Source organism: Lemur catta, chromosome 4 (assembly GCF_020740605.2).
Source record: "Lemur catta isolate mLemCat1 chromosome 4, mLemCat1.pri, whole genome shotgun sequence".
Lineage (NCBI taxonomy): Eukaryota > Metazoa > Chordata > Mammalia > Primates > Lemuridae > Lemur > Lemur catta.
The window spans coordinates 21,291,726-21,318,963 of NC_059131.1; the positions used below are offsets into that span (position 1 = coordinate 21,291,726).

Sequence of the window (27,238 nt, forward strand, 5' to 3'; positions counted from 1 at the left end):
GTGAAAAAGAACTTAATGAAATTTTAGGAGGCAAATTGACAAGGTCCTGGGAGATGATGTACAGTACGAGCAGCCACATCCCGTTGTCTCGAGGGCATGAGTGGGAGGAGACGGGCCTGGGTGCGTCCTCGCAGTCTTTACCCACCTGTAGATGTCTCGGGCCATTCCAAAGTCTCCAATCTTGGCCACTCTTCCAGGGCCGGGACAGGTCAAGAGGCAGTTCCTGGCAGCAATGTCCCTGGGAAGAAAAAAAAAAAGAGAAATTGCATTTCCTAATTGTACCCCTGGGAAGATAAATGTGCAATATCCATCGCTAGGATTTTTACCTCCAATGTGAAGTTCAAATAGTTCCCTGCTCTGCCCTGTATTTCCTCTGCTATATTATACTTCAGTGTGAAAGAAACAGTGTTACCAATTCTAGCCCTCAGAACTAACAGGAAAATGGAAAAGGATAGGGCCAATGATTGAAAATGTTTAATGGGACAATGATAATGAAATAATTATAATAGGAGCTAGAATTTGCTGGCCTTTTGCTATGTGCTAAGCATTGTTGTAAGTACTTCATGTCTCATTCTCACAATCACCCTATACAATACAGGGTGCTATTATTATCCTCATTTTATTAAAACAATAAGCTAAAAGCAGATAATGTAGAAGCATAAGAAATGCTACTTGTTTTATTCAGACTGCTGGTTGGTTTCTGCCAGTTGCTTGAAGGAGTGCTTTAAAATAGCATGACTTTTATGATATCAAATTCAAGTAGTTTAAGATATTCCTAAATAGTTCTAGTTTTTAAAGAAATAAGCCATGATGGTTCTTACATCCATGGTTTTATCTAAAGCTTTTGCTAAGCTACGTGGCCGAAGAATCACTTCTTTCAAGTTAGGAAGTTGTCTTTGTCGATGGACTGCAGGTGGCCTGTTTTCCTGTAGCAGGCCTCTGAGATTTGGCCAGAAGCTTTCCAGAACTCATCCATTTCTATGCTCACTCATTGTCGGCATGCGTGCAGAAATGAAGGATGCAGCCAGAAGTCTGGAATGGGTCTTTAATAATATTAAAGTCCCATGCAGGAAAAAACAAGAAGTACTTAGGGGCCAAAGGGAGTGTTTTCATATTCAGTTTGTTTCATGATGATTCTGATCCTTGGCTGAGAAAGGACTTGGAGGATAAACAACTGGCTGTTAAGATAGTATTAAAAAAATATGATCTGGATTGAAGATCGTGGCTGAGGATATAAGAACAATGGGATGTTGTTAAAGTCATTGACCTGATCCAGAAGGTTTAAGTTGAATTTTGAGGGGCAATGGTGTATAAAATGCCCCCATAAAACCATAAAGGCATAGCACATGTGACATCAAAAAGAAGAAATATAGTTGGATATAGCCATTAATTCTCAAGAGAAATATGGCCAAGTAGACCAGGAACAAAATTTATGGCTCCAGAAAGGTTTTTATGCTGATGTGTATGGAATGATTGTTTAAAAAAGTGATCTTGAATTTAAGGGCAAGAAAGTAAATATAATACCATAGAACACACCAAGAGTTGATAGAATGACACATCTTTCTTGAAATGGCAATAAACTATGTCCAAAGGAAACTGACCTAATAAAAAAGTGGGAGCATGTGGCCCTGGTGAGGGAGTTCCGCTCTGAATTCCGGAAGGGCAGGTGTGTGGAGGCCCGTGGATGTAGGGCAGACCCGGGGAGGGAGGGAGAGCACTGGAGGTGGTTCTGTTGTGGTGTGTACCACAGACCTCTTAGTTCGTTAGAAGATGTGAAGGCTGCTTGCCGAATACAAATGACCAAATTATTCCAGAAGACAAGCTTTGATTGAGATGGACAATTTCTGCCAGATGTTTCCTTTTGCCTAAAACAGATCATCGGATACATTCTTGATTTGGTCTTCAACAATTTAATTTCTTAAAAAAGATAAAAGAGCAACAAGCTGCTACTCTGGGAGCTAATTCTGACCTTCAGTAACTATTTATAGACACGGAAGTGATAGGACTCGTGAGAGAATGTGATCCTGTGTCATCTATAACAATGGAACACTAGACATAGTCAAAACGTAGTGCGACTCCAGGAGAGCAGATTTCAAAAGGTCAGAGGAAAGATGGACACGATCTCTCAGCCAGAGAAGCTGTGTGCTGCAGTGACCAACGTGGGCTGGAGATAAAAAAGCAGAAAAGATCTCAATGAGAAACGAAGGGTGACTTCAGGTTGCTCTGGTGACTTCAGGAGTCCAGACTTCAAGGACACGGACAAAATATGGGACGATGGCTCTAACCACACATGACTTCTGAAAAGAGCACAACCTTGTTTCAGCTGAGCAACAGGAAAGCTCAGAGGTGAGATTTAGGGAAAGTTCTGGCTACAACAGAAAGGACAAGAACAGGAAGGATTCGATCTTTGAAGCTGGTCCCAGCTCCTCTTTTGCTTCTATTATTTCTCTCAGGCAGGATGATTCACAGGTTGGAAAGGTTTGGAATCAAGAGGAAGAACTGAACACCAAAATGGTGAAGCAACAGTAAAAGGATAAGCTATTGTGAGAGACTTTATCGCCTTGTGTAGAGGTGACTTTGGGAACTCAGGCAAGCGTACTTCCTGATCTCTGGTTTCCCCGTTTTTATTAGGGAGAAGCACAGCTTGTTATATATTTACATGCTTTTCTTCCTTCTCTCTCTTTCTTTCTTTTCTCTTTCTTTTTTTTTTAGACAGGGTCTCATTCTGTCACCCTGGCTAGAGTGCAATGGTGTCATCATAGCTCACTGCAACCCCTTCAACTCCTGGGCTCAAGCAATCCTCCAGCCTCAGTCTCCTGAGTAGCTGGGACTACAGGTGTATGCCATCATGCCGGGCTAACTTTTCTATTTTTTGTAGAGATGGGGTCTTGCTCTTGGCTCAAGCTGGTCTCCAACTCCTGGCCTCAAGCTATCTTGCTGCCTCGGCCTCCCAGAGTGCTAGGATTACAGGCATGAGCCACTGGGCCGGGCCACATACTTTTCTACATTTAAGCTCATACAGTATCTCTCATTTCCTGCTTTGTGCTTACATATTCTAATTATTATGAATATGCCTTAAACTCTTTGAAGATATGGGTTAATAAATGACTGTGAGTTCAGGTTATTACTTATTAAATTAGAAGCAAATCAGTAAGGAAGAGCCTTGCAAACAGCCTAACGATCTACTTTACTTCTCAGATTTCAGAATCAAGCTATCAGCGGAGAAAGTCACCAACATCCATCCACAAGGAAAGCAATGTGTGATCTATGATATTTGTAGCATTAAGTGTGGACATGATGTCCCAGTCCAAACAGCATTTAAACATAAGGATTGTTATGGTAAAAGAAATGAAGTATAGATGTAAAGAAAATAATCATTATGTTTCATTTCAGAGTATTTTAGAAAAAAGTAACAAATCCAACATTTATTGTGCCCCCTATACGTCAGGGATATAAATATGAATAAAACAGGGTCTGAAATTTCCTTCGAATTACCTATTGTCAAAAATGTATTAAGAATTCTTCTAATTTCCCTGTAAGGAGCCCAGTTTTCTAGATGGGGAAGCCTGAAAGTGATATAGGACTTGAACATTCAAGATACAGGCAGGAGGCCCCACAAGGGGTCAAGAATAACTTACAGGTCTCCAGCACTGGCATGGATATTTTATGATACCCGTGTCACCATGGGGCAAGTGAAGCCCTGATAAAATTACCCCTCAGAGACAAACAGAGCTGAATCCTCCCGTGTGTGGGGGGAGAGACCCAGAATTCTGCTCTGACGGGGGAACGCGGGCCCTTGAAACACACAGGGAAGCACACAGACAGGCGGGAAGGGCAAGGTCACTGTGACTCACCGGTGGATGAAGTGGTTTTCCTCTAAATACTGGCAGCCGCAGGCAATGTCCCGAGCCACATGCAGAAGGTCCAGCATGGCCAGGGAGGAGGGCTGGCTCTGCGGGAGACAGAAGCTGCCACTGACCAGAAGCTCTCGGGGCAGAGGGAAGGTCTGAAACGCCGGCTCTAAGTGCTCTCAAGGGGTCTCAGCCCCAGCTGCACCTTGGAAATCACCTGGAGGCGTTTAAGGGAACACAGGTGCCCCGGCTCCAACCCAGATGGAAGAACTGATCCCTTGGGGTGGGCGCAGCGCTTATATGCCTGAAAGCTTCCTGGTAAGGCCAACGTGCAACCGGGTGGCAGGCATCTGGGATGGGGCAGATTCCTCCCCTTTTAATTTATCCTGCACATTTTCCCACCCCAATCTTCAAAACCATCTGAATACTTCAAATATATAAACAAGCCTCAAATATATAAACAAGGAGGGGGTGGAAATGTTGTTTAAAAAACTCCTCAATTTTAAAAATATTTCTTAAAATTAATTTGCTTCAAGAAACAGAGCTAAAGTCCATTGAAAAAGAAAAGCTTTTGGAAAATGTTGGGCAATGAATGATCTCAAGCTTTTCTGCAAGAAGTCTCTTTCATGCAAAAGAAGATGTCACCCCACCTCTGGGGCACATCCTGTCTTGGCTTCTTGGACAGCCTTGCTGAGCACTGTGAAGCCTTTTCTGAAGGTGACATCCCAGCTTGGTCTCCCTTTAATTCCTAAATCCCCGAGTGTGCAGAGGCTCATTCTCACGCAGTGTCCTAGTCACTGTGTTGTTCCCTGTGCATTTCACTGTGTCCCCAAGGCCACTTTGAGGTCTTACCTTCCCAGCACATTGCTGGGCACACTGTGCGTGCTCAGTGAGTATCAGGTTGGGGGTTGGTTGATTATGGCTCAGGGCTAGAATTTATTTACCTAGAGGGGCATGATTCAAATACCTACCCAGGCAGTCAACTCACCCCCTACAGGGTTGGGTTGGATTGTTTAAGCTCCAAGAAAGGTGTTTGAGCTATTGACTCTTGAGCACCTGAGCAAACTCCCTACAAGAAATCCATGCGCTTGGATTTTGCTCTTTCTTCTGAGGAACTCTGAGCCCTTTACCCTGTCCACATTGCATCCTCCAGGGTGGAGTGAGCGCTGGGTGCTTTAGTCCTGAGGTGCCCACAGGGAAGTCGCCCAGCCAGCAATGTAACCAGGGTCTGGGTGCGGGCTTAGCCTGCTGGGGTTTTCTCTGCCACACCGGCCTCCTGGGACTCCTTGGATCAATGGTGTGGGTCTGCGGGAGGCAGAAAAGAGCTTTGTTGCTCAGGACTGTGCTCCAGTTCTGGGGCAGACAGCAGGGGTGGGCAGCACCCTGCTAGTGCCTCACATTCGATAGAGCAAGGCCAGGCATGTGATCTGTGACAATGCAGTGATGTGGAGAAGGTTATCTCCACATGAAAGATGAGAAGGCTGAGTGCTCAGAGAGGTTAAGTGACTCACCCCAGGTCACACAGCTAATAAGTGTGGAGCCAAAGCTTCCCAGAGATGGGCTTTAAGGATATGAGTTGGGGGGTGGGGTGGGATTCAAGGAGTTAAAATTGAGCTTCTTAGGCGAGAGCACCTGAGGGGGGCGGAGGCTATGTGACTACAGTGCACAGGTGGTTACAGAGTGCACACTTGAGTCGCCCCTCCTCTGCCGGGTGCCTCCGGGAGGACCAGCTCAGCTGGGATGGGTGGGGCGTGGGGAGCTGAGGAGAAGCACAATCAGGGTGCTACCTGGGGATGTGGGTGCACGAAGACTGGGGTGCGCAGTTGGCAAGGAGACCCACACCAAGGAAAAGTAGAGCTAAGAGTTAGAAGAGCAGATTCGGTGGGTGGGATCCTGACCCTGAGAAGTGGCTCTCCCAGGGGTGGGTGACCTCCCAGTGCCTGCCGGCAGAGGGCAGAACTGGGCAGCAGGCTCCTGCGCTGACCCTGCCGAGGGTGGCGTGAGAGAGAGAATGGTCTGCCTTTCCTTGCTGGGGCTTTGTTCTCTGGGATGTCGTTTAAATCATCGTTCATCATCAGAGCAGGGAGATGCCTTTGCCTGCAAGAGGGAGGGAAGCCCTGCTCCTGACTCCTGCCCTTCCTGCCCCTAGAGTCCTTGGACTTGCCGAGCGCTGGCTTCCAGACTGCCTTTGTGGGGAGGGCTGTCCCCTCTGCACACACAGTACTCTCTTTCCTTAAGCCCCAGGAAGGTCCAGTGGGAAAACCAGAGCTGTGCCTCTTCCCAAAGTGTGATGCCATGTGACCCCCACTTGACCTCTGCCAGCAGTGCTGCTAAATCTCAGGGCACGAGGGCTGAAGGCTCTGCCCTCCTGGGTGGTGGGGGGCAACCAGTGGGGCAGATGCCTGGACACCTGGCAGTGTCGGCTCTCAAGGACCCAACCTCACCTTGGCACTTCACAGCTTCCCAGAGAGGACCACTGGGTAAACAGTGGGTTGGAGAGAGCCCTGAATCAGGAGTCACAAGTGCTGCGTTCTAGTCCCAGCTCCACTTCCTGTGTGGCCTTGGCAAGTTGCACAACCTTTCTGGCTACAGTTTTCTCATCCATAAAATGGGGGCGAGCGCTGCACTGTCTACTTCATAGGGTGGTGCTGAGAAATGGGAAAGCTCTGAGGAGGGCGACGGTGCGGAATGAGGGCTATGATGGATGGGGTCGTCTCCCCGGCCCCGCCCCTGCCCGGTATGCTCAGGTGCACACACTCATCGTGTCAAAGGGTAAGACAGGATTCTTAGCTGCCAAGATGGGTCACCCAGGGGCTTGTAGAAACAGTGTGGAGGCTCCTAAGGCAAAGGCATTTGATACTGGCCTAAGAGTGGAGATTGGATCAGCCGTGCCCTTTCGGGGCTTCCGTCCCCACTGTGAGTCCCTGCGAGTGGTGTGATCAGGCTGGGCCTTCTGTAGCCAGTGGCTGTAGAGAGGGAGTCTTCCTCTGCTTTCCTAGGGCGGGAGGGTCCCACTGCTCTCGCTGTGCAAGCCTCTTCCTTGTGGCCCCACCGTCTAGCGGCTCTTCAAGGAATCCTAGATCCTAACCCCAGGGGTCTGTGCAGCTCCAGGCCTAGGGAGCAGGGGCTGCTGAAGACCCACAGAGACAGGCGTGGGCACTGGGCTCAGGGTCACCCAGGGTGCTGTGTTTCATAAATTAGAGCCACCTTTGAGATGTTTTGCTCTCACCCTTGGCTGTCACCTGTGCAGACACTGAGGTTAAGGGGGTTGACTGCCCTAAACCACAGGGGTGTCTAATGGCCAAGCAGGGCCTGGAGCTTGGGGTTGCTGGGTCCACCCTGGGTTTCCTCACTTCCCAAGCTCTAGCCCCTTGACCATAACATGGATGCAGCACCTTCCTGAATATTTCGGCACTTTTTTTTATAAAGGTCAGAATGACCAGGTGTTGCTGTCCCTATTAAGAGACATGAGGATAGTGGGTTCAGAATGAGTGGCTGCAGAGTGACCTGGCCCAGGTCAGTTCATTGAGTTAGCGACATGGCTGGTGTGAAAGTTTCCCTCTGTGTTTGTCACTAGTTTGGTTTTCCAGAATCAGCAGGCCACCACAGTGGGCCCAGGCCACAGAATGCATTGCATCAACCTTGCACAAGCTCCCTGGGGCTGGGGCTCAGCTGTCATCCACCTCCGTCCACTCCCTTCCAGCCAGCCCCCCACATCTAAGCCCAAGCATTGCCTCCCTCGGTCCCACTGAGAATGTCACCCTCAGGCTGCCCAGGCTGGCTCCTGCCATCCCTGCTTCTTTCCTTGGCACAAGCACTCACCGGGCGAGGGCGGGTCTCTCGGAGGAAGGACTTGAGGTCTCCCCCTGCCATGAGCTCCAGCAGGATGAACCGGGGCAGGGCCTGCAGGCTCACCCCGATACAGCGCACGATGTTCTGGTGGTTGAATTTGCTGCAGAGCAGAGGGGGATGTAACCAATTTAACTGAGCAGAGTCTGGGCAAATCTTAAGTGGGAGAAGCAGGATACAAAGCTACATTTCAGCAGCCACATTGTGTAAACGCGTTCTGTAAATGTCGGCATGGGGTCCCAGGATGAGTCCTCGGCCAGAATCAAGAACCAGGCCCACAGGAGTTTGGTTTGCAGGAGAGTATCTGGCTGGAGTGGGACGATGCTGCACAGGCACTGGGGCGAGAGTGTGTGTGGGGACAGGAGAGATACTGGGGCATGGACCAGGCGCTAGAATTCAGGGTTGAGTTCTCCGAGGAAGGCCTCAGGCAGAAGTTGAAGGAACTGCTTCTAGCAGGGACAGTGTGAGCCATGACAGGTGACAGTGAGGGAAAGAGAGCCAGGAAGAGGAGGTGGCCTCATGGGTCCATGCAGTCTCCTGTGGATTCCTCACATGAGGGAGCAAGTTGGGCCAAGGGACCCTGAGATTTGGGTTCTTTTTTGTTAACATGATGCTATCAGGACCCACAGGGCGGTGGGGCCAGGGAACTCCACGTGGGAACGCACACGCATGCACACACATGCAGAGGTAATGATTGACATGGAGTGATTGGAGTTTTCTTCTATATAATCCCATACTTGCCAAGTTTTATTCAATAATCATATACTACATGTATAATCAGAAAATAAACATTTTATTTTATTTTTTGAGACGGGGTCTGCTCTGTCACCCAGGCTGGAGTGCAGTGGCGTGATCGTAGCTCACTGCAGCCTCAAACTCCTGGGCTCAAGCGATGCTCTGGCCTCAGCTTCCGGAATAGCTGGGACTACAGATGCACACCACCATACTCAGCTAATTTTTAAAAAATTTTTTTGTAGAGATGAGGTCTTGCTATGTTACTCAGATTGGTCTCAAACTCTTGGCCTCCCAAAGTGTTGGGATTACAGGCGTGAGCCACTACACCCGGCCAATAAATGTTATTTTTAAAGCAAGGTGTTGACCCCATCATACATTCTCCTGTGGCTCTAGACCCCACAGGCACATCACTAACGCTGCCTGGCCTTGTTCCCCAGCCAATTCCACCAAGGGGACACCCCAGGCTGCCCCAACCTGTCAGGATGTTCAGAGGCTTCCCAGTGAAACCGGGGGGCCATATGGGGCCCCCCGAGATCTCGAGGTCAGACATCTGCCTCCTCCCTAAGGAGGAGCAGAGGCCCTCAGGAGCCCCAGACGCTGAGATTCCCAGCTTAAATCCAGACCCACAAGTTAGAGGGTGCAGCCAGCTGAGACTCAGCCCTGCCAACATGGACCCTGGGGCAGGTGGCCTTCCCTCATGTTAGGGGACATTCACACTAGGTCTATAAGCTAGAATTGGCTAAAACTAGCATGCTCTGTTTCTTAAGAAAACTGTCAAAACCCAGCATGCTGTCTTTCTTAATAAAAAGTGAGGGAACAAGAACCAGTGGGTGACCACAGGGCATTGCTTGCAGGCAGTGTTACTGGTGAGGTTATTAGGTTGCACAGATTTTTTTCTGAGACAACTGTCGAGAGTTGTTCTACTCTGGTAAGAAGCGTCAAGAGTGCTTGGGAGCCTCCCATGGGGGAAGAGGGACATGCGGAGGACAGCGCCATTTTCCTTGGAGACATGTGTCTGTTAGAGACGTCTGCCTGTTCTCTGTGGCAGTGGGGTACGTGTGTGTCTCTGTGGCTTTACCTGATGATCAGGGCTTCCATGAGGAAATCCAGCTCATCCTGTTCTGAGCACACCTCGGGCAGCGTCTGGGCACAGAAGGGGAGGAGGCTGTGAGCGGAGAGCTGCAGCCGGCAGAGACCGCAGCCCAGGTCGGGCTCACGGGGAGCTGCCTCTTACCTTTACAGCCACTTGCAGGGGGCTGGGGTCGCTGGGCATTCCAGACACCTGGCCTTCATACACCTCCCCAAATGCGCCGTGGCCCAGACCCCTGTGCAAAGGAGAAGACGAGATGAGGCAGAGTCAAACGGGCCATGATAAAGAGACAGCTGACGCCCCCGAGCCGGGGGTCACATTTAGTGGACAAACACGAGAGGCCGGCGTAACTTTGCATACTTGGGAGTAGCAGCCTTCACCTGCTTTGCTATGCAGTCCTGGGCCTCCATTCTCTGTCCAGAAACTGCTAAGAGAGGTTCCAACCAGGGATTCATGGCAATGGTCAAATGTTTATTCAATCAATAGTTACTGACTCTCTGATGTGTGCCAGGGACATGGAGGCGAATAAGACATGGCCCTTGCCGGGGTTGGGGGGAGGCTGCCACTCCTTGGGGAGGGACAGATCTCTGGCAGATGCTTGCTGTGGAGTGTCGCTAGTGAATGACAGAGGGACGCTCAGGCTGCTCTGGGTGCTCAGAGGAGGGGCACTTTGTCCCTCCTGGAGCAGGTGGGCCAGGTAGGCTTGAGGAGGGACCCCCTGAACGGATTTTTTGGAGAGCCCTGGTTCTTCCAACGAGTTCTCCTCTCCCCGTATAAACTCCATTAACATACAGGACAGCAGCAGGGCACTCACCGCAGGAGAGTGATGTTTTTCCGCGGCACCTCCTTCAGGTCGCTGATGGAGGAGGTCTTGCCGGCAAAGCAGTAGTTGGGGTTGTAGTCCGTCATGATGGTCGAGGTGCGGAGCTTGCTCAGCTTGTACTCAGGGCTCTGCAGCTCCATCTGCATGGCCTGCAGCTCCTGGTGCTTCCGGCGGTACACTGCAGACAGACAGTCAGCGGCACTGTGGCTTGGACCAGGAGGCCTGGCCCTTGAAGGCCAGCACAGGCCACCTCCTCCAGGAAGCCTCCCTAGATCTCCAGCTCCTCCCCTGAGCTCTAAACCTGTCCATCTTACTTAGTAACACAAACAAATGATAATAGATGTGAAAGTGCATCTTTAAATGAAGCATCATTTAAAGTCAAGGTAAAACTTAAGATCATAAATGGAAAAGATTTTATTGTATCAAAAAGGGCAGTCATATTAGTTTGAGTCCTTCAAGAATCACAGTCAAGATGGGATTGGACATGCCAGGATTTTGTTAGGGGAGCTGCCTATGAGAGGAAAGGGGGAGGGGGCCAGGAGGGATCAGGGAACCCTCAGACTGTTGCAAGCCTGCCCCTACGTGAGGGGGAGCGGGAGGGAAGGGTGGGTAGAAGCTCCCTGGATGCTATGCAGTCTAAGGAAGTTTCTGCAAGGCCGTTGGGAGTTCTGGAGCCAAAGTCGGCCACTGGAGGAGCCCCATGTCTCCAGGAATTGGCCTGCCTTAGTATTTCTGCTCTGCTCAGTCATGGGGTGGGGCAGCCTCAGTGCAAATGCAGCAGTGAATTTGGGGGTACAGCCAGGGTCTTGGTCTATTGTGTTTCCTATGGTTGGAGAACTGCCCCACAGTGAAAAGATTTCTAAATTAGTATCTGAGGACCTGTGCTCTGTTCCACCTCTGTTACTTACAAGCTGAGTGAGGCTGACCAGGTCACGTGACCTCTTTGGTCCTCAGTTTCCTTCTCTGCAAGGAGGGATGGTAACTTCTTCTCTGTTTCCATAAGCCCCCTCCCCACCCCCTAGGCTTGTCATAATGAAATGAATTCACCAACATAAAATGCTTTCGAAAAATTCTGAAGCTTTCTACCAATGTGGGTGACCATTATCACAGCTGCTCCTACATGTGAGGATGTCTGTAAGGCCAACTCCACGCGAGTTAAATGAAGTTGCCATTTGGAGGGTGGGTTCTGCGGGTAAGGCCCAGCCCCACCACTTCTGTGCCTGTGCAAATGAGTCAGCTGCTGTGTGCTCAGTCCCCTCCTCTGTGACATGTGCCAACCATGATGATCACAGGGTTACTTGGAGAGTTATTAATAATAAATGGAGATGTGTAAATCACCAGGCATGTATTAAGTATGCAACAAGTGTCAGCTCCTACTGTCCTGTCCCTTGGAAGGATGGCATGTGTGGGGACACACGTGTGCTGCCATCTCCTATCCGCCTGTGGCTTCTGCTGCTTCCACCGGGGCTGGCCTGTGAGGCCCCCGGGGGCCTTTCCCTCTGCCCTCTTCACGCCCCTGCGCATCTGTCCTGGCCGTCCTAGTGCCAGCAGTGGGCGCCGGGCGGCACCATGTGCAGCCCTTCGTGATCTGCAGGTCAGTTCACTTCGGCTCACAGGCCGAGAGGAAATACACTCAGAAAGCAGCTCTCCATTCTCTCTGCCCAGAAAGGGGGTTGAGCGTTACATGGGGAGTCAGCCGAACCGGGAGCTGTGCCCACAGCAGCACATGAGGGCTGGGAGCGAATCTGAGGGCAGGTGTGAGCTTCAGCCATCGCGTTGCCACTGAAGAGTCTGCCCCTGACCCCATTCCCCAGCAGCCAGGATGCTACACAAGGGGCTGAGGTTCAGAATCGGGGCCTCCTCTAGGGAACAGTGGCTGCTCTGCTGGGGGGAGGGTTGGGACCTTCTGTTTGCCTTGGTCCAGGCCACCCTAATCACCACCCCGCCCAATCCCAGGGACCAACAGGCCAGAGCAACACCTTGGCATCCGCGGCACAGCCTGAGACACTGCTCAGACCTGCCTTCCTGCCCTCGGCAGGAGCCCCAGGGCTGGTGCACTCACCGATCATGATGCCAGAGAAAGCCAGGACCAAGGCGGCCACGAGGGCGGAGGTCACCACGGAGAGCACCAGCGAGAGCGGCAGGTGGGGCTCTGGGGTGGGCGACACTGGAAGACAGGTCCCCGCAGGGCACTGACAACCACGCTGCTTCTCCTCTGAGCTGGCCCCACGTCAGAAATACCCTCCCCAGCTGGGACAAAAGCCTCCTGCTCCTTCCCCTCCCTGGACACCTTGTCACCCCTGCCTTTTCAGGGGACCGTGGACAGGACACAGGCTCATCCGGGTTTTACAGGCTTTCAGTAGCAGCTTTTGGGTAGAGGGAAGATTTGACGGGGTTGAATAACCAGTTCTGGGTGTTGGTCCCAAACATCACGTGCACAACTCTAGGATGAGGATGGAAGGTAAGACAAAAGTGGACATAGAAGAGGTTTGGGGGTGTTAGGCGGCTCGGCACTCAGTGTGACTGGACAGTGGACTGTGTCACCGGTTACAGCCTCTGAGGCTGAGGTCCTTCCCTGTGGCCCAGGGTGCTGGGCCCAGAGCATGGGGAGAGGGCGTCCTGTGCCCCCTCTGGGGCAGTCCACACAGCCACCATGCTGGGTCCTGGACACATTTCCAGAGGGGCACTGACAGCTGGAACACATGCAGAATGGGGGACAGCAGGGTGGGGAGGGGACACAAGACTGTATCTTGTATGAACTGGGGCTATTTAACATGGAGAAGATGTGAAGCAGGAAGGAGCACTGTCTTCACACACTGCACTTGAACGGGAACTGTCAGTAAGGACACCTGAGAGAGGAAGTTAACAGGTTCAGGGTCCTGGCCCTGACACCCCCGATGGCACTGAGTGCCCTAGGAGTAGTGAGGTCCCTGTCCCTGGGGGTGTTCAGGTAGAGACGGGATGGCCCTTGGTGAGGATGTCAGAGGGCTCAGGCCCTGGGTTAGGGATGGGACAGGAGGACTTTTCAGACTCTGTCAGGAGCTGTGGGCCTCCTTCCATACACTGGTGGCCAGAGCACCTGGGCTGTGGCAGGAGGGGGAGGGGCAGGAAGTTTACAAAACTGAGTCCAGGGTGTCCTGGAACCCCGGAAACCAGCTGCACTCGTGGGCCAAAGCTCAAGCTCTGGGCCCTCCCCCTCCGCGGCCCCATCCCCTTACCAATGCAAGAGACGCCGTCCTCGGCCAGCACCGTCCCGTGGTCACAGAAGCAGATGACCCTGTGGCTCTCGGGGTCCATGTGACATTCGTCTACCTCACAGTGACTGCAGTTTAGGTAATGCTTAATATTCACTTCCCCGTGGCCCTCCATCACTGGTGACAAGGAGGGAGGGTAAGTCTCGGGCTGAGCCTGTAGAGACGGCCCTGCACCCTGTTCCCAGGCTTTGTGCTGTCTCTCCAGCAGGTCACTGTGGGCTGTCTGGTCCCTGTTCCAAGGTCCCACTGCCGCTGGAAGCACATCTGTGTGGGGAAGTCTCCTGGTGTGTCTGGTGAGTGGAGCTCGGACAGAGGACATGTGGGTGCCCACGGATGTCTGCGTTTTTGTGTGTAAGTGGGAGAGCCCACTTGTGTGACCTTAGGTTGGCTGGGTCAGGTTTGTGGCTGCTATTTCTGCATTTGCCAGGACCAGCCTTCCTGGCAGTCCGTAGCCTGCCTCTGTGTCTGTCTTGAAGCACACGCCCTAACTTCCAGAAAACTGGGTGAGATGAGCCATGGGAAGACCTTCCTACAGAGGACCCACAATTGTGCCTTTGTACTCTGGACGTGTGTCAGTAACCCCGAGGTTTTAGCCTGGGGAGAAGACAGGCTTAAGGAAGTTTGTTCTTCTACCTGGCAGAGGGGTACCTTTTAAAGCTGGGGTGTACAGGATGCCGAGTGGACTGATGAAGGAAACCCCGTCCTCCCCGTCCATTTCAGGGTCATTGTTCGAGGCTGCGTTGCCGCCTGTGCAAACCAAAGAAGAGTTTAACACAGAGAGGTGGGTGCCAAAATCTCAACACACATGCGCATCAGCGGGGCGTGCAGCTCTGGCCAAAGCCAGGGGGTCACCAGGGGCCTCGGGCAGGGAGACGGGGAGGGAAAGGAGGCTCAGGGCACAGTAGCTGCACTTGGGACTTGGCTCAGTAGATGCCGGGTGTGTGGCCACTCCCCCCCCAGGTCCAGGCCGGCTCCCATGGGGGAGTCTGCACCACTGTGCTGGGCCCCACCAGGAAGCAGTCAATGTGAGCAAGAATCCAAAAAGTTCTGGTCTCCCCAGGCTGGGATGTGCCCTTGGCGCCTCCTCCAGAACCCGTCAGGACGGTAGCACTGAGGAGCTGATCCCCATCCTGTTGGCGAGGGTGGGGCTTGGGGGAGATGAGCCCCTGTGCCCCAAGGCTCCTGTCCCTCCTTTAACCTGGGGCTGAATTACCTCTGGGCTCCCCCCTTGGGCTCCTCCTCCCACCCAGGCCTTGGGAAAGAAGAGCGTGTGGTTAACACAAGCATCTTACACGTAGCGTCAAAGCAAAACACAGAACATCACAGCACGTGCATGCATTCGTCCTAGTCTGTGGGGCGGGGGCTCCACCTCCCAGCCCTGCAGCGTCAGAAGGCTCCTTTGACAGTGCTCGGAGGCCCAGAGGAGGCGGCTGGGAGCAGCTGCCCTCAGCACGGACAGCGGGGCCTTCTGGCAGCCTGGGGGCTGGGGCTGGGGCTGGGGAGGGCGGAGTCTGTGAAACCACAAACCAGTCCCTTCAGGAGCCGGCTTGGCCAGGCCGTCCAAAGGGAGGCTGGGGGAATCTGGCCTCTGAGGGTCCCATGCCAGCGAGTCCTTATGGGTGGCTCAGAGAATGTTCTGGAAAGCCAAAGCCTCTTTGTCCTGGGCTTTGGGGGAGATCAAGAGTCCCAGGGGCTCTTGATGCTGCTGTTGAGGGAGCCGGGAGGCAGGATGCTGGCTCGGAAGCCAACACCCTGCCTCTGGCTGGTCCCAGGCGGGCAGGGAGGCGTGCAGTCACGGTCCACATGGGGGATCAGGGAAGGGCAGGGGCAGGCCAGGAAGGGGCAGGGAGGTGAGGTGCCTAGGACTAAGGGGGAGGGAGCGACACCTTGAACACGAATCATCTTTACCTATATATCCTCCGCCTCCTCCACCGGAGGAGCACCCCCCGCCACCCCCTCCGAAACCCCCTCTGGTCTCCCACCCCCACTTCTTCATGGCCTGGGGGCAGGAATGTCCTCCGGTGGCACCTTCCAGCAAAGACTTTCCAGCCCAGAGCAAGGAAGTGTTATCATTCCAGCCACCTCCACCACCTGCAGGGAGAGAGGAGGAAGGGCTGTGAGGGCTGGTGCTGGCAGGGTTTGCTCAGCCGCCCTGGCAGAGGAAGCGGGACCGTGGGCTGTGAGGGCATTCCACCAGCCCCAGCTCCTGGGGGCCATCTTCAGTAGGGCCTGGGGGCTTCTGAGTCCACAGCCGGAAACCAGGAGCAGGCTGTTTGCCCGAGGGAGACCTGTCTGGCCACATCCAAGTGCGTCCAGGTGAGAGCAGTCCTCATACCCCTGCTCCCCACCAGACCTCTCCAGCTCAAAAGCAGGGCGTGTGGTTGGTCAGGGACGGGGTGGCAGACAGGCAGCATCACAACCAAACTCCTTCCTCTGTCTTCTCTCTGTGCCCTACAACCCCCGAAGTGCTGGGCCTTCATTTCATTCACTGCGTCTCATCCTAACAAGAAGCGGGACGCAGCAGTCTTTGTGCAGCCAACTGTCAAAACCCTGCAGAGGTCACTGTGCAGAAATTTCCTGCAGGAATCCTGGACTAGACACCAGATGGCCCCAGGGGCTTTCTTGTTTGCTGCCTGTGAAACCCTGGGCAAGAACTTCCCCATTCTGAGCCTCAGTTTCCTCACCTGTAACACGGTGATAATAAAACCCACCTCGTGGGGTTGGTGTGAGGGTCAGAGGAGACACTGAGGGCATGAAATGCTCCAGAAACTGCCAGATGTGGGGCTTGTCAGGAGCTTGAGAGGCAGAGCAAGCGTGTGCAGACGCCTCTCGGTGCCTGCTTGGGCTGCCCTGGGGCCAGGCAGGAGCTGCTCCAAGGTCAGGGGCAGAAGCCCCAGGACAGGGATGGGTGCTACCCTGGCAAGACAGGCAGCCTTGGGAGCTGTTCTTCTGGACGCCCGGGGCTGCTTTGGGCTCTGGCAACGTCTACAGAGCTGGCATTGAACGTGGCCACGGCTGACCACAATTCTCCTCTCCTGCTGGTCCTCGAGGTTCCAGGGTATCCTCCCACCCCTTACAGCTCCACACGACATTCCAGCAGACACCTGCAGCCATCCCTCGGAAGCCACGGGGATTGGCTCCAGGATCCCTGAGGACACCACAACCCACAGATGCTCAAGTCCCTGAGACCAAATGGCGTAGAATTTGCATATAACCCACGCGCATCCTCCGGTACACTGTGTCATCTCTAGATTACTTACAACACCTAACACAATGTACATGCTATGGAAATAGCTGTTATACTGTCTTGTTTAGGGAATAATAACGAGAAAAAAAGCTGGTACGTGTTCGATACAGATGCAACCGTCCATTTTTTCCCCAAATATTTTTGATTCTTGGTTGGTTGAACCCATTGATGCAGAGCCCACGGACACAGGGGCCGCTGCACTCCACGAGTCCCGGCTCCCCCACGGGATGGAAACCAGCATAGAAGGACCAGAAACAGCAGCATGTGGGTCTGCTGAAACCCATAAGGGTTAACGGGCCTGGGAGGGTTTCTGGAAGAGCTTGTGGCCTGAGAGGGGGCATCAGAGGGGCCTGTAGGTGGGGGCAGCTTCAGATTGAGGTGACTGTCTTGCTAGAAAGAGGAAGCCGGGCTTTGAGAGTGAAGCTGAGGTCAGAAACCAGCTCGGGTTTAGAACAGGGACAGCAGAACTGAGTCGAGGCCCTCAGACAAGTTGTGGGGACTGTGTCAGCTGTGAAAACTGCAGGGCTGGGGTGTCCTGCTTGGGTGTCACGTGACTGGCCTCCCTTCTGCTGCCAACGGGGTGTGGGCCTGACAAGGCCGTGCATGTCACAGGGCAGAGGGAAAAGGCCCCTCTGCTGTGTTAGGGACCCGACGTGGTCGGCTCCCGTCGCTGTGGGGGACCAGGAACATCGTCAGTGCAAAGCAAATGAGTCAGGGCGACAATCATCCTGCTCAGCCCCCAGCTGAGGAGCTTTCCACCCCCCCCCATCTTGCAGCCTTCAAGCAAATGTGTGGAAAACAATGGGCATCAAAGGCAAAACAAATCAACAAAAGTGTTTTAAAAAACCGATTGAGTCCTGTCTACCACTCAGCACTTGGCCGTGTTGAGAAAAGTATTCCCCAGACCTGCGTGAGCCCACTGGCCCTTCCGTAGGACAGGAACCGTCTGGAAACCCGGCGGGGTCTCCCGAGCGCACACGCACACCGAAAGTGCGCCCCGGCTTGCTGGACGCCGCACCGCCATGGGGGGCGCTGTCGCTGGTGTTGGGGGTAACTCAGGGTGGGCCTGACGGCTGTTTCTACTCTTCCATCTCTCGCCATCTCTCAGTTGCAGAGAAAGTTCGAGCATGTGTTTTAATTAACCCCAAATCTTAAATGCCTTCAAAGATCCTCCCTCAGTCTGATTGTGGGGAAAAGAAAATACGAAAGGAATTGCATTTGCTCTCCTTAGAGATGGCTGACCTTAGAGGAATCAGAATTCACGCCCCTTTCCGTGTCATCCTATTCCTGTGGCGCCGGCTCTTGCTACCCAGGGACGAGGGCCCAGCCGCGGAGATTCAAAGAGATGTTTCAGCGGCCGTGGCCTGGGAGGCTGGCGGCCTGGGGCTTGCAGGTGCGCACCACAGAGCCTGGGAGCCCTGACGGTGCCCTGATTTCCTTCTTCGGCTCACATCCAACCTGGGGGACCCATCTGTCCCCGGAGGAAGGAGCAGCCTCAGGGGGAGGCTCTAGCAATTGCATTTCGGTAACACTTGGGGAGGGTCAGCTGGTAGATCGAAAGCTGCTCCTTGCTGCTTTTTCTCAGTGACCTTCTGCAGGTCAAGCCCCAGGTGGGCAGGGTGGCCTGCGGGCCCCCGGGGTGCTGCCTGGCCCTCCCTCCCTCGATGGTGGCACCAATATCTAGGGCTCCCAGCACCTTAGGTACCAGTGACAAAGATGCTTTCAGGTGATAATGGCACTGGGCCTAGCTGAGGCCAACCCAGACCAGGGGAGATGTGCTGGGAGGGGGCGGGGCTGGGGGCTTTACCTGCGGCTCCGGAATTGCCGTTGAGCCCTAGCACGGAGGAGTTATTCTCCAGCTTTTCTGGGTGGAAAGTGTCTGTCTTGGCCCCGTAGGCCCTGCCGCCACCCCCGGCTGCAATGATCAAGGGCACGGGCACTCCATCCTTCATCTGGCCAGGGGAGACATTCGGAAACTGAGAAACCGAGCCGCGCATGCTCCTCAACTCCTGCCCCTCCCCCACACCCCGGACCCGGACCCTGGTTTAAATGTCTTGAACCTCACCGAGTGTTTGCTGGGCAGTGGGGTGACCTGGTGACCTCTTGGTGGTCTAAGGTGGCTTGAGGGCTCTGGACTGATGCTACAATAATCCAGCAGCTCCCATAGCAGCCAGGGTGGCAGGACCACCGGCTCTGACTGCTGCAAGTTCCAGATCAAGCTCTCAGCATCGGCGTCCCCGTGGGAGGACTTAGCAGGAGGCCTCTGCCTTTAGTTTCTGGCCTGGCTGCGGTGATGTCAGGAAAGCTCACCTTGGGACAGAGAGCTGGCCCAGGAGGGCACAGCGGGGCCCCTTGGAACTCTGAAACTGGGCTGTAAAGGTGACCATGGGGCTGGTCAGTCAGCCAGGGCAGAGCCTGCCCTTCCTTGGGCAGACACCCCCACATCCCTCTGGGCCTTGGTTTGCTCATCTTTAAATGGGGATCAGAGTATCCGAGGGGTTCTAGCCCAGGGCTGCACCGAAATCCCTGCCCTTGGGACTCCGATGCGGAAGAGCTTACCTTAAATACGTAGGTGGCTCCGCCCCCACCTCCTCCTCCTCCTGCCCACTCGTGCACGCTCCTGTTCATGCGGATTTCTTCCTCTATCACGTTGTTCTCTCCAATGCAGACTTTCTGGATTAATTGGTTTGTCTGTAGAAACAAAAATCATATTAGGTTTGTGTCCAAACCAGAGCTCTCCACTTCCCAACAGGCAGACTGCCTATGCTTCAAGATAGGAGCTGTCTCTCAAATAGCTTACAGCTGAGTTGAGGAGGTGAGAAATATACACAAATTACTGTCACTCTGGGCAGTCTTAGGGAAGGACTGAGGATAGCTGAGATACAAAATGCTATGAGAAGTTGTTGCTGACTGGTGATCAGGAAGGACTGCCTGTAGGAGGGAGCTTTTAGCTGGGCCTTGAAGGATAGGGAAATTTTTTTTTTTTTTTTTTTTTATAGCACAGAGAGAAGGGGAAAGTTAGGTCATTCCGGGAGGAGACAGCAGCATTACCCAGAGGTAAGTAGGTGAGTGGGTGCTTGGGGAAAAGCCCAAGGGTCTCTTTGGCTCAGAGGAATCCATTTTAGGACAAAGAGATAGTCCAGGAGGACCTGTTTGAATCCTGTAGGCTCTGAAGACAGAATGACAAGGTCCTATGTGATGAGATAGGGCTGGGGGGCATGTAAATTAACGCAGGTAGAGGGAATTAAACAGAACAATCAGATCATGGGTGGAGCCTTGAATGAAGTCCGAGACTCATTGAGGTTTCTTGAGAAGCTGCAGTTCTGAGCCTTCATGGGAAGAGAAAAAAGCAACAGGAAGCCAGACTCAGATTTCATTCCTCGCTCTTCTTTGGGAAAATTGGTTCTGATTTTGGACATCTCATTCTCTCCTTCCTCCCAGTTAACATCGCATTTCTTGCCTCCAGAAATCCTTGCACAATCCTAAATTGAGCCCCCTCTCTGCCATGTGGAATAGAGAGTAAACCTGCAGTCAGTCTGGGCCCCCACCCACCCCAGGCGATGATGGCAGAGACACTCGGTCCCTCTGACACTCCGGTGTGGAGCGGGAATAGACACCACAGGTTGCTGTAGTATTTATTTACTTGGGTAGTACACGTGCGGTGTCTAGTACAGTGTGTCACACATGTTAGGGACTGAATAAATGGCTGCTGTTATTATTTGATTTAGATTCACTTCTGGTCCTGGTGGGGGCTCCGGTACCTGAGAACCCCTGGGATTATGCTGGAAATTTCTGTAACACAGAAAAGCCTGGAACCGCTGAATAAAGAGTGCTTGAAGAATGGCCACCCCTGCCTGCCAGCCACCTCGGTGCAGATGAATCCTCCGAACATCAGCCTAACCTCAGAGGAAAATGACTTTTCTTTCACTTAATAGAAAAGAAGCCAATAAAACATCACATTTCCATCCAATGCTGCTGTGTAACCAGCCAGTGGACATGGCAATTCATCGTGAGCTACTCCTTATGCTAAAGCACTCAGGGGTGCCAGCAATGAGTACTAGAGAAATTTCCAGATAAATAGCTGAGATGCAATTTGTTTTATGGCATTTTGGATTTAATGATGGAAATAATTTGATATTTTTCAGAGTGGATTTAGTGTGGGTAGAAGGCTCTGCATTGCTGTCATAGAGAGTTGACATTTCTTGTGTGTGTGCAGCGCTGTCCTGGGCTGGGGGCGAGACCTTGCTCTAATAGATGCCACCTGGGCCGGGCACGCGCTACAAGGCCACGCTGGGCCTGGGATTGGGGGAGGGAATGTGGACTGGCAGCTGGGCAGAGCACAAGACACGGGGTCCAGTCTGGGTTCCTGACGGCCCCGCCATGTTGGGAGAGGCACCTCACCTCCCTGGACTTGCCTCCTCGTCCGCAACTCAAGGGGCTGCCCAGTCTGCACCAGCGGTACTGAGAAGGTCCAGCCACCCAGATTCTGCTCACTTTCCCCCTTTCCTCTGGGGGGCAGCAGTGAGACCTCCACCTACTGGGGGATGCTCTCTTCCTGTGAACAGAATCTGGAGATTGCTGGGGTGGGGTATGAGGATGGACTTTCCTGTAACTAGAGCCTGGACCCACGTCATCCCCTACTGCCCCTGCTCCAGGTGGGCAGCATCTTCTTTGCATTGGGCAGGGGCAGGGAACGGTCCAGTCTCAGTCTGCATCTTGCTGGAGCCAGCGGCAGCATTTGGCAGAGTTGGTACACCTGACTTCCAGGACTCCACACCCTCTGGAGTCCCCTCCTGCCTCCCTGGCTCCTCTCCTTTGGTCCTTTTTGCTGATTTCTCTCCCTTTTCCTCACCTCTAAATGTTGGGGGTTCCCAGTGCTCAGTCCTTGGTCATCTTTTCTATCTATACCATACCCTAGGCAATCTCATCCTGTCTCAACTTTATGCTGATTTCTCACAAATTTCTGTTTCCACCCAGGTCCTCTCTCCTGAATTCTGGCAGTATATTCCCTGTTGTCCTCCCGTCTCCGTCTGGCTGCCCACCAGGCCTCTATAGCTCGCTGTGTCTGACGCTGAACTCCCCATCCTGCCCCAAATCGGCTCCTTCCACAGCATCCCGCAGCTCAGGTGACAGCAGCTCCCTTCTTTGGATGGCTCAGGCACAATTTTAGCTGTCACCCTTGACTCTTTTCTTTTTCTCAGTTCCTCATCTGATCTGGTGGGAAATTCTTTTCGATTTTACATTCAAAATATGCCCAGAATTCAACTGCTTCCACCATTTCCACGGTTACCACCCTGGTCTGAGCCACCATCATCTCTTGCCCAGATTAGTGCAATAGCCTTGAATTCAGTGCCCTGACTCTTCCCTTGTGCCCATGTGGTCTGTTCTTCGCATTGCAGCCAGAGCCAGTGTTTTAATACACTTAATACACTTATCGCATTGTGTCACTATTCAAAACCCTCCTGTGGCTTAAACATGTCCTTACAATGCCTGATCCAGCCCTATTACCTCTGACCTCATCTCTCACCAACCCTTCCTTTTGTTCCCTCTGCTCCATCCTGGCTGTGCCTTGAGTGAGTGACACACTCTCACCTTGGGAGCTTGGCCTTTGCCGGTCACTTTGTCCCCTATTTTCCTTCTCCTCCTGCTTGAGAGCAGAGAGCTTTCTTTTGGTCACTGATATATCTCAAGTTCCTATAACAGCGAGTGGCAATAGTAGGTACTCAATAAATACTTGTTGAACACATTGGAATGAATTGAGAGCTGCCTGGCTTCTGGGCTGGCCCTTCACAATATTTGCCTTGCAGGCAATGGTAGTGGTGAGGTTTAACATGTGGACCAGTCAAGACCCCGGGGGACAGTTGGAAATGTCTGGAGGCATTTTTGATTGTCATTACTTGGGTATACTATTGGCATCGAGTAGGTAGAAGACAGGGATGCTGCTAAACATTCTACAATGCACAGGACAGTCCCCCGCCCCAGCCAAGCACACAGAATTGCGTGCTCCAAAATGCCAATAGTGCCACTGTTGAGAAATCCTGATTTAGATTCATGCCCCCAGGTGAAGTTTGGAAGGAACTGGAGAAACAAAGGCCAAGGGGCATGTGTATGCGCGAGTGTGTGTGGGGAGGGGGTTTCTGACAGTGAAAGCCCATCCCAGGTACCAGGAGCCCAGGTGTGGCCAAGCACATAGGAAGAGCAACTCCCCACAGACAAGCAGTTGCACCAGCACAGCTGCCAAATCCTGCAGTTTAATACTTAGAGTCCATTTCATTCTCTTGAGGATCATACCTAGGCATGATATTTTCTGCCGAGGGAGAACTGGAGGTGGAGCGGGTACCTGAAAACAATCTTTCTTTTCCCCTTTCCTAACAACAACGCCTCACAGAGCACCAGTTACTTTCCCCACAAGCCCATGCTATGCCCGGCCCGACCAGCAGAGGGGGCTGCCCGCTGTCCCTGGCTGAGAATCCCCTCCTCCTGCCAGCTTGGGAACTCCCTGCGCATACGCAAAGTTTGAGAGCAAGTAGGTTGATTAATAAAAATGATAAAGTGCAGCGACTCTAAGGAACAAGTAGATTACAATTGAATTAAAAAAAGAGATGCGGTCCTGTGAAAAGACATAACTGATTACAATCCAATCAAGTAAAAGTCCCTTGCAGAAGTCAATGCAATCTTTCTGCTTAGATGAAAGAATTACATTAGCACTCAATAAATTCCCGTGAAAATTACAGCAGCCTGTAATTTAATGACTTAATATATTATATCAGGTTGAAAAGTTCTGATTATAGTTGCTAAATAAAAGTTGGAGTTGAGACATTTCTCTTGCAGAAGGCGGCACTTGCTCGGCTTACGCTGCTTTGTCTTAGCTCTGTAGAGGCAGGAGGGGAGGCTGAACTTGACTTTGGACACCCCCCGGCTCCCAGCCCAGGGCGTGGCTCTTTGGAGCCCTGAGTTTATTTTGTGAGATTGAACTGCTTGCTTGGTAGCCCCTCTTCCCACATCGTCCTCTGGAATAATTTCCTGGAGAAGGAGCCCTGGGTCCCAGCACTAGAACACAGCTTCCTGTCCTAGTCCCTGCTCCAGGCAGAAGCTGTGCTTCAGGTAAGGGTGAGGCCTGGCCCACCAGGAGACTGGCCCTGCAGAGTGCTGAGTTCCTGCTGGGACAGCCAGCACTACCAGGTCCTGCCTGTCCCCAACACAGGCAAGAAGCAAAAGACTGGGGTGGTGGGAGTTTGCACGGCTGCTGCCTAGCCATTCTTCACTGTGTCATTGTCTAGACCACTCTGGGCTTTCTAAGCTCCTGCTGTGGGAGTTCTCCCTCTTTGACAGCTAGACCCTCCTGCGGGGTCAGAAACAGAATGACAGGCTGTCTTTGGGGCTGCAGAGGCTTGTCCAGTGATGGGGCTATAGGTGGAAATAGGAAAAAGGCCATAATAACCAAGGCCCAGGCAAGTGCAGAGCATAGCAAAAACAGGAGCCCAGAGTCCCTGCTCGGTGTTGCATTGTGAGTAACTCTGAACTCTTTGGTCTCTGTTTTCCTTATCTGTAAAATGGGGGAAGCGATTACATTGTCTTTCAGTTCTGACCCTATGCATTGAATTTTTTTTTAGTTTCAATCCCCCAAATAATAAATAATATATGAATATATTCTTTTTGTAACATTTTAGACATTATTGATAAAGCCCCCCAAACTCCAGTCCCCTCCCCAGAAACAGTGTTATGTGTACCTTTCAGAACTTTTTCTGTACATTTGTGTGTGTGTGTGTGTGTGTGTATGTGTGTATGTGGCTATGAGTCTGTGATTTTTGAGCTGAACAAGAAATGTTTAGCCTGGTATTTTCTTGTTTCTAAGGACAACAGCAGTCTAGCCAAAAAGTTCAGGAGGTGGTCTGCAATTTACTTTCTGCTGAGAAGAATAATCATTCGATCATTCAAATAAAATCCAATCTTTCGGTTTTAAGCATTGTTCATGAAAACCACACCTCAGCCTCAGTCCCTGTGGGGATATGAGACCTTGATTGCCACCCATCGTCTGCTTTCTTATGCGCCCAAATGACCCTGGAAAAGGAGGAGCATTTGCAGGCAGAACGAGCCCTGTCCAGAAGGGGTGTGTCGGGTGTTGGTGCCTCCAAGATGCCTCCACCAGGCCTGGGTGAGTGTGGAGTGTGGAGGAGAAACCCCCGCTCTGGGCACTTACACTGGGACAGGCGTCCTCCCCCTGCTGCCCGACCAGGATGTACAGAGTGTCGTCCTTCTCCAGGTTGAAGAGGCCCAGCACAGACACGCCATGGGACCGCATCATGGTGTTCTTCCCACCTTTCCCGCCAGCGGCTCCGTAGCCAGAGATGCTGCAACGAGACAAAGCATGTGGTCTCCTACCACGGTCTGAAGACTCGCCCCCTCCCTGCCAGCCCAGCAGCCGCCAGTGGGCCAGGCCCATCGCCATTGTGGTGGGAGGCCAGCAGGGGGGATTCCTCTGCCCACTGTCAGGAGAGGACAGTCACATTTGGAGATAGACAGGGAGTTGCCTCAGTCACAGAGCTGGGAAGGTGAAGGGCAGTAACGGGTGCGAGAGAGAAAGGGGGGTGAGGGAGAGAGAGACTGTATTAATGATGAACGTGTTGGGGTGACGGCTTCCCAAATACCTAGGATTTCCCCATCGTGGCTTTCTCTCCTCGTCCCAGATTAAAGGACTCATGCGACCTTAGACAAGTAACTTAACTTCCCTGTTCCGCATCTGTACAACGCGGGTAACAAGATAACCTGCCTCTTAGCCCACACACGCCATGATGATTCAAGGAATTAAGACATGTAGTCTTAGGACTGTGCTGGCCTAGAATAAGCACCCAGGAAGTATTATCATTAATGACGGCAGTAGCAGTAATGGACTTGGCACAGTGTACAGCGTGTAGAAACAAGGACGCTCCTCACGGAATGACGGAGAACAGTGACTATGAGCACAGGCTGTTTATTCCCAACCCACCGGTAACTCCTTCTGGAGCAACGTGTGTGCCGCCAACAGACAACCAATCACGATGACAATAAACACAGAGTGTGGGGCTGTGAGATTATTTCAGCTGCCTCTTTGGTTGTTTCCAGGAAGACAAGCAAGGACGGGCAGAAAAGAGCCCTCTTCTGAAGACGGCCAGCTCACCAACTGACAAAGGCCTCCCCAGGGACCGGCTGTCAGGGGAAGGGACTCGGGAGGGCTTTCAAGTTTCTGTGTATTCAGATCCAAAGTCCTCGATGAAAAACTAAGAGAGGCAAGACTGTCCCTGTGCACACAGTGTCTTCCCCACCCGCAGTTCTAAGAGACGCCCCCTGTCCTGAGCGAGCGAGGGGGCTCCCTCTCTCCCGAGGCAGAGCTCGGGCCTTTCTGTCGGCGGGCTGCTACTGTGGCAGGCGAGGAACCGAGGTCTCCACGGAATGTAAATGGAGACTCTTGTGCCGGTCACCCTGGAGGGTGTTTGGCCACTTAAGGGAGCTTATATGGAATGTCAGGAATGTCGAATGCCTGAGACAGACCCGGGCCCTTGAAGAGCTCACGAACCGGGAAGATGTCTTCCTTATGAGGAGAAGTCCCACCAGAGGGTGGCCAAGTGGAGGAGACAAAGGGTAGGGCTCTGGGGCTCCCTGACTGGGTGCCCTGTTTCCTGCCCATGTGCCTTCTTAGAGCCCCAGCCCCTTCTCTAGTAGGAGAAGAATCATGTCTTCTTCTCCAAACCGCATGGCTCAACAAAAGGGGATGATGGGTGAAAACCCTGAGAAAGCAGCAACCTCTGTCCAAAGTAAGGGTCTCAGGTGCTCAGGGCCAGGAGGGAGAAATGGGGGACTGTGGCAGATGGTTGTGGGGCTGGGGGGTGGGGGTGGAGGGCTGAAGTCAGCTTCTCGCGGAGCTGGCTAATGCGTGGGACTCTTGGACAAGCAGAGAGAGGTGGCAGGAGGAGCCAGGTGTCAGCAGCTGCATTGAATTCTTCTTGGTGGTGGCCTCAGCCCCACATTTCCAACCTGGGCCAGGGCTGGGTTAAAGTCATGGGACACAGGCAGCTGCCTGCCTGGACTAATTGTGGGGGTCCTGGAAAGGACTGGCTCCCTCAGCAGCCCTCTGAGGGCTGAAGTCCCACCATGAGAGCTTCGCTTCTTTGGGGCTTTTGGTTGCTACTGCAAGGCTGACCTCCTTGCAAGTGGGACGTCCACCGTGAAAAGAGCAAGGGCTTGAGTGCAGACAGACCTGGACCCAAACCCCAAGCTCTGCTCCCCGGGGCTGGGAGTCGGTGAGGCTGGTGAGGTGCCTCCCTCCCAGGTCTGACCCTGCTGGGCTTACCTCTCCCTGGTCCTGGCCACTAGCTGTGTGACCTTGGTAGGTTATTTACTCTCTCTGAGCCC

At 52.8% G+C, this 27,238-nt stretch overlaps 1 protein-coding gene across 1 annotated transcript in view; it reads right to left on the reverse strand.

The window, feature by feature from the left end:
- The window catches only part of ALK (ALK receptor tyrosine kinase), a 632,376-nt gene that overhangs the window by 14,291 nt on the left and 590,847 nt on the right, over window positions 1-27,238 (reverse strand). Inside the window, exons 13-25 of the mRNA XM_045549323.1 lie at window positions 25,050-25,200; window positions 19,409-19,540; window positions 18,657-18,801; window positions 15,511-15,693; window positions 14,251-14,349; window positions 13,567-13,719; window positions 12,411-12,515; window positions 10,340-10,526; window positions 9,670-9,760; window positions 9,514-9,578; window positions 7,674-7,803; window positions 3,855-3,952; window positions 146-238 (exon numbers count right to left, since the gene is read on the reverse strand). Coding sequence (XP_045405279.1) covers window positions 146-238; window positions 3,855-3,952; window positions 7,674-7,803; window positions 9,514-9,578; window positions 9,670-9,760; window positions 10,340-10,526; window positions 12,411-12,515; window positions 13,567-13,719; window positions 14,251-14,349; window positions 15,511-15,693; window positions 18,657-18,801; window positions 19,409-19,540; window positions 25,050-25,200 — 1,632 coding nt within the window. The remainder of the gene's footprint in view (window positions 1-145; window positions 239-3,854; window positions 3,953-7,673; window positions 7,804-9,513; window positions 9,579-9,669; window positions 9,761-10,339; window positions 10,527-12,410; window positions 12,516-13,566; window positions 13,720-14,250; window positions 14,350-15,510; window positions 15,694-18,656; window positions 18,802-19,408; window positions 19,541-25,049; window positions 25,201-27,238) is intronic.